This window comes from Tachypleus tridentatus, unplaced genomic scaffold (genome assembly GCF_004210375.1).
Source record: "Tachypleus tridentatus isolate NWPU-2018 unplaced genomic scaffold, ASM421037v1 Hic_cluster_2, whole genome shotgun sequence".
Lineage (NCBI taxonomy): Eukaryota > Metazoa > Arthropoda > Merostomata > Xiphosura > Limulidae > Tachypleus > Tachypleus tridentatus.
This window is the reverse complement of record NW_027467782.1, coordinates 4,480,590-4,485,032: the sequence shown is the minus strand read 5'-3', so window position 1 is coordinate 4,485,032 and position 4,443 is coordinate 4,480,590. Positions and strand designations below refer to the sequence as shown.

The following is a 4,443-nucleotide window of genomic DNA, read 5'->3' as shown; positions in this document are numbered from 1 at the left end:
AATATAATTTATTTACTAACTTATAATATATGTGGTTTAAGTGTGTAGAACAAACAACTAATCCTTCACATTTAAGTATCAATCTAGGTAGATCTCAGTGTAATAAAATCTTCCCAATTCTATTGAATTAGATCCCATTAACAAACATTCATTTACTTATGTCAAAATAACTATCTTGGAAAATTATACAATGTAAATCTACTAATAAAAGAGGAAAATATTTTGAAGAAGAAACTTTTATTCTTATGAATTATACAATGATTTTCAAAACAAAACTGCTGAATCTTTAAATAAAATTATTTGTATTAGAATTTTAATTGTAATAAATACTTGTAATAGTTAAAAAAAAAAGAAGTAAAGGTGGCTTCCTAGTGGCATAACGGTTTGTCTGAAGACTTATAATGTAAGAAACAGATATCTCAATGTGTAACTTTGTGCTTAATAATGACAAAGTTAAAGGTAAAAATATAAAAAAATTGATTACTTTTGATAATTTCTATGAGAATGTAAGATACTTCTTTTAATAAATATGTTAACAGCTAAACTTAATAATAATAGAAGTTTTTTATATAAATGATAGAAAATTTAAATATTTGTAAAATAATTGTTAAATTTTGAATTTAAACATATTTCTATTAAAAGTTTAATTTTAAATTTTGTTTAATATCATTTTTTGAATAAAAGAGTGGAGGTTGTAATTTTAACTTTTAGAATTTTTAGGATGCTTTTATTTCTTCGATTTTATTTTTCTACGATTATTTTGCACGTGGAGGTTGTATCTGAATATTAAGCATAACTGCCTTCTCACAGTTGGCTGCAGCCCTATGAAAGGCAGTAGGAGTTGAGATATTACGTTTGTAAGCACTCAAATTCTAACCCTTAAATGATTTTACATACCTGCTGACTAGTCTGACATCAATGTCTGGATTTTGTCTGATAAAATAATGTAATGACCACTAATATTATTTGTTGTGATTCATGGTTGAGAAATAAGATTAATAATTCAAAATAACTGTTTAATTTTAATTCTGTTATAATGTTTGTTATATATATATTTTGTGGAAGTTGGTTAAAAATACAAGTACATCATTCAAAGTCATTATAGTTAAAAGGTAATTGTTCCAGGGGAAGCACACTTCCTCCAGAGGTACACATGTTTTAATTAGGGAAGTTTAGAAATAGTGTTTCAAAATTATTTTGCATGTAGTACCTGAGTCACTATTCTCACAAACTACCATTCCTTTGTTTCTCTTCCTTTTCACAATATGAGATTAGTGTGCAAAATTCTGTTCAAAACAGATGATGCTTACTGTAGCTACATCTAGGAATAGGCTTAACTAACAATGACTGTAATAATAATGGACACCTCATGTGCCAGTTTATGATGCACCATGTACCTTGTGAGAATTTTACCCAGTTAAACTTGTTATTGTTAATCTAGTAAGATAAATTTTAGGACATATATTTCTAGGTATAATTGGTTTTTAAATAACCTTCTTTGTTTCTATTATTGGCTTGAAAGGTACTTATAATACCATAGTAGACAGTTTTATCATTTAATACTCAAAAATTAAAAATTATGAAACCCTAACTGAAGTTGGCTCAATTGTACATTTCAATAATACAATATTTATAACTCTTTTGAAGTCGTCGAACATTACAGATTACTTCAGGATTACATGACTTGGGAGGTGAGAACATGGAACTGAGTTTGTGTTTGTTACTTGCCTGGTTTGTGGTTTATTTCGTCATCTGGAAAGGTCTACTGAGAAGTGGCAAGGTAAGATTTAAACTAAAATAAAACTTGGAAAGAAAGGAAAGATTGCATAAAACAGTGTTACAGTAACCATAAGGAAACATCACCTAATGACATAAAACACCATTTTTGTAATTACAAGAACAGATCACATAGTAACAAAAAAACATTACTGTAATCACAAGGAAAGATCACCTAATGACATAAAACACCATCATAGTAATTACAAGAACAGATCACACAGTAACAAAAAACATTACAGTAATCACAAGGAAAGATCATCTAATGACATAAAACACCATTACAGTAATCATAAGGAAACATCACCTAATGACATAAAACACCATTACAATAATCATAAGAAAACATCACCGTTTATTTAATCCAATAATCTTTAATGTTTCTAGCATTAATTATTTCATTTCTTTGGACTGTTTTACTTCATTATTTGTTCATTGTTCACAGATTATTAAGGTGTCAGCAGTCACTCCATACTTCATTCGAATCATTCTTCTTATTCGTGGAGTGACGTTAGAGGGCGCTGGAGACGGACTACTTTTTTACATTACTCCAAAATTTGACAAACTTTTGGATCCCAAGGTTCGTTTATGTTTTTGTAATTACATTCATACACTAATGTTATTGTTATTATATTCATATATAAATGTTATTGTTATTATATTCATATATAAATGTTATTGTTATTACATTCGTATATAAATGTTATTGCTATTACATTCATATATAAATGTATTTGTTATTATATTCATATATAAGTGTTATTGTTGTTACATTGATATATAAATGTTATTGTCATTATATTCAGATTTAAATGTTGTTATTATATTAATATACTAATGTTATTATTATTACATTCATGTACGATATAAACACAAGTAAATATTAATGTTAGATGTTAAAGGTTGTTGGACAGAACCCAACGCATATTCATTTACCAACGAATAGTGAGATTAACCGTACATTTTAATGCCCTTGACGTTGAAGACAAACACTAACAACCAGGCTGGGCAAACAAATAAAACTTCCCATCTAATGTAACTGTAGTTTACGTCTTTGGTGAAAACAGTGTCATTGTTAATCAGTAACTGTCAAGCGACTTTTTTTTCGTTTATTTGCTATCAAGCTCTAATACTAGTTAATAATTCTTTAATCAAAACGCAACGAAACTAAATTAGTGTTAAATTTAAATTTTCTCAGAAGTGAACTCTGTGAAATCAGTATTAATTTATTATATTAATGTTATTAGGTCTGGGTGACAGCAGGAACACAAGTGTTTTTCACCTTTGGTATTGGTTTCGGTTCCGTCGTAACTCTTGGAAGCTACAACAAGTTTAGCCAGAACTTCTTCCGGTAACAAAACAAAAAAACAAAATAATTTTTTTTTTGATTTGATTATTTAACAATGATTTTGCACAAAAATGTTCAATATAATAATTCTCTGTACTCTGTATTCGTTATTCTTTCAATAGATATTATTGTACACTTTGAACACATTCATTATTGTTTCTATATCTTTATTTCTAGAGACGGAAATATTCTATATTTTGTTAACCCTGCTACCAGCATATTTGCTGGTACTGTGATATTTTCCGTTCTCGATCACATGGTCTACATGAAAGGCGACGGGACTGAAGCTGCTGATGTTGTGAAGTCCGGTAAGATAATTCAGTCTTCTTGTGCTTCAGTTGTTTATATAAACACTAAAAGCTCTGTTTCTGTACTAAATCAACGTATTCAGAACAAACCTTATTAATATTTTCTTGAATCTTGGTTCTAAAACATTTAAAATGAAACGTTTATTGGTAAGGTACAGTGTATCAACATCTTAATATAAACTAAGTATTATCAGACACTGACCTGCTGTGTTTTTTACAGAGTACAAACACGGTCTTTGTTCAAATATAATCTAACATGGTGTATTTTCTTCAGGTCCAGGGTTTGCTTTCCTTGTTTATCCAGAAGTTGTTCTACAGTTGCTACCTCCCCATTTATGGTCAATTGTGTCCTTTCTCATGCTGTTAATTCTTGGAATTGACAGCCAGGGGAGCATATAATATGTTGATGTGTGTTATTTGATAGCCAGGTGAGCATATAATATTTTGATGTGTGTTATTTGATAGCCAGGTGAGCATATAATGTGTTGGTGTGTGTTAATGTACGTCAACATTGTGAAATATTCAGAGACTAAACAGTGTCTTTCGTTTTTGATTCAAATTTATACGTTTCTGTTATCGTTTGCTTGGTGGGAGTTTTAACGTCTTGTGCGTGGCGCAACGAATGGAATCTCCTTGGAAGTGAAATAAACAATTTGAGCAGTATAAAAACGTGAGTAATGTTAACGTGCGGGTGTTATTTAGTACGTCCGTTACATTTTACCCAATTACACATTTAAACGAAGAACAATAGATTTTCGAAAGAACCGATAGGTATGGGGAATACAATTAGCAGTTTACTGGGTTACCAATTAGTGCCTTTCTGCCATAATGGGGCTGAAATGCTAACTTCCAGAGGTAACTTTATTGAATTTACTTGTTTGGTTTTGAATTTCGCGCAAAGCTACACGAGGGCTATCTATGCTATTCGTCCGTAACTTAGCAGTGTAAGACTAGAAGAAAGGCAGCTAGTCACCACCACCAACTCTTGGGCTATTTACCAATTAATAGTGG

General features: G+C 30.0%; 1 protein-coding gene across 1 annotated transcript; it reads left to right on the top strand.

Annotated features, from left to right (window-relative positions):
* Nucleotides 1–391: 391 nt before the first annotated feature.
* LOC143243271 (sodium- and chloride-dependent GABA transporter 1-like) lies at nucleotides 392–3,831 on the top strand. Its single transcript, XM_076487123.1, has 6 exons — nucleotides 392–459; nucleotides 1,648–1,780; nucleotides 2,222–2,356; nucleotides 3,024–3,127; nucleotides 3,302–3,432; nucleotides 3,707–3,831. Exons 2-6 carry the CDS (start codon nucleotides 1,700–1,702, stop codon nucleotides 3,829–3,831), a joined length of 576 nt encoding a protein of 191 aa, XP_076343238.1. The 5' UTR covers nucleotides 392–459; nucleotides 1,648–1,699.
* Nucleotides 3,832–4,443: the final 612 nt, after the last annotated feature.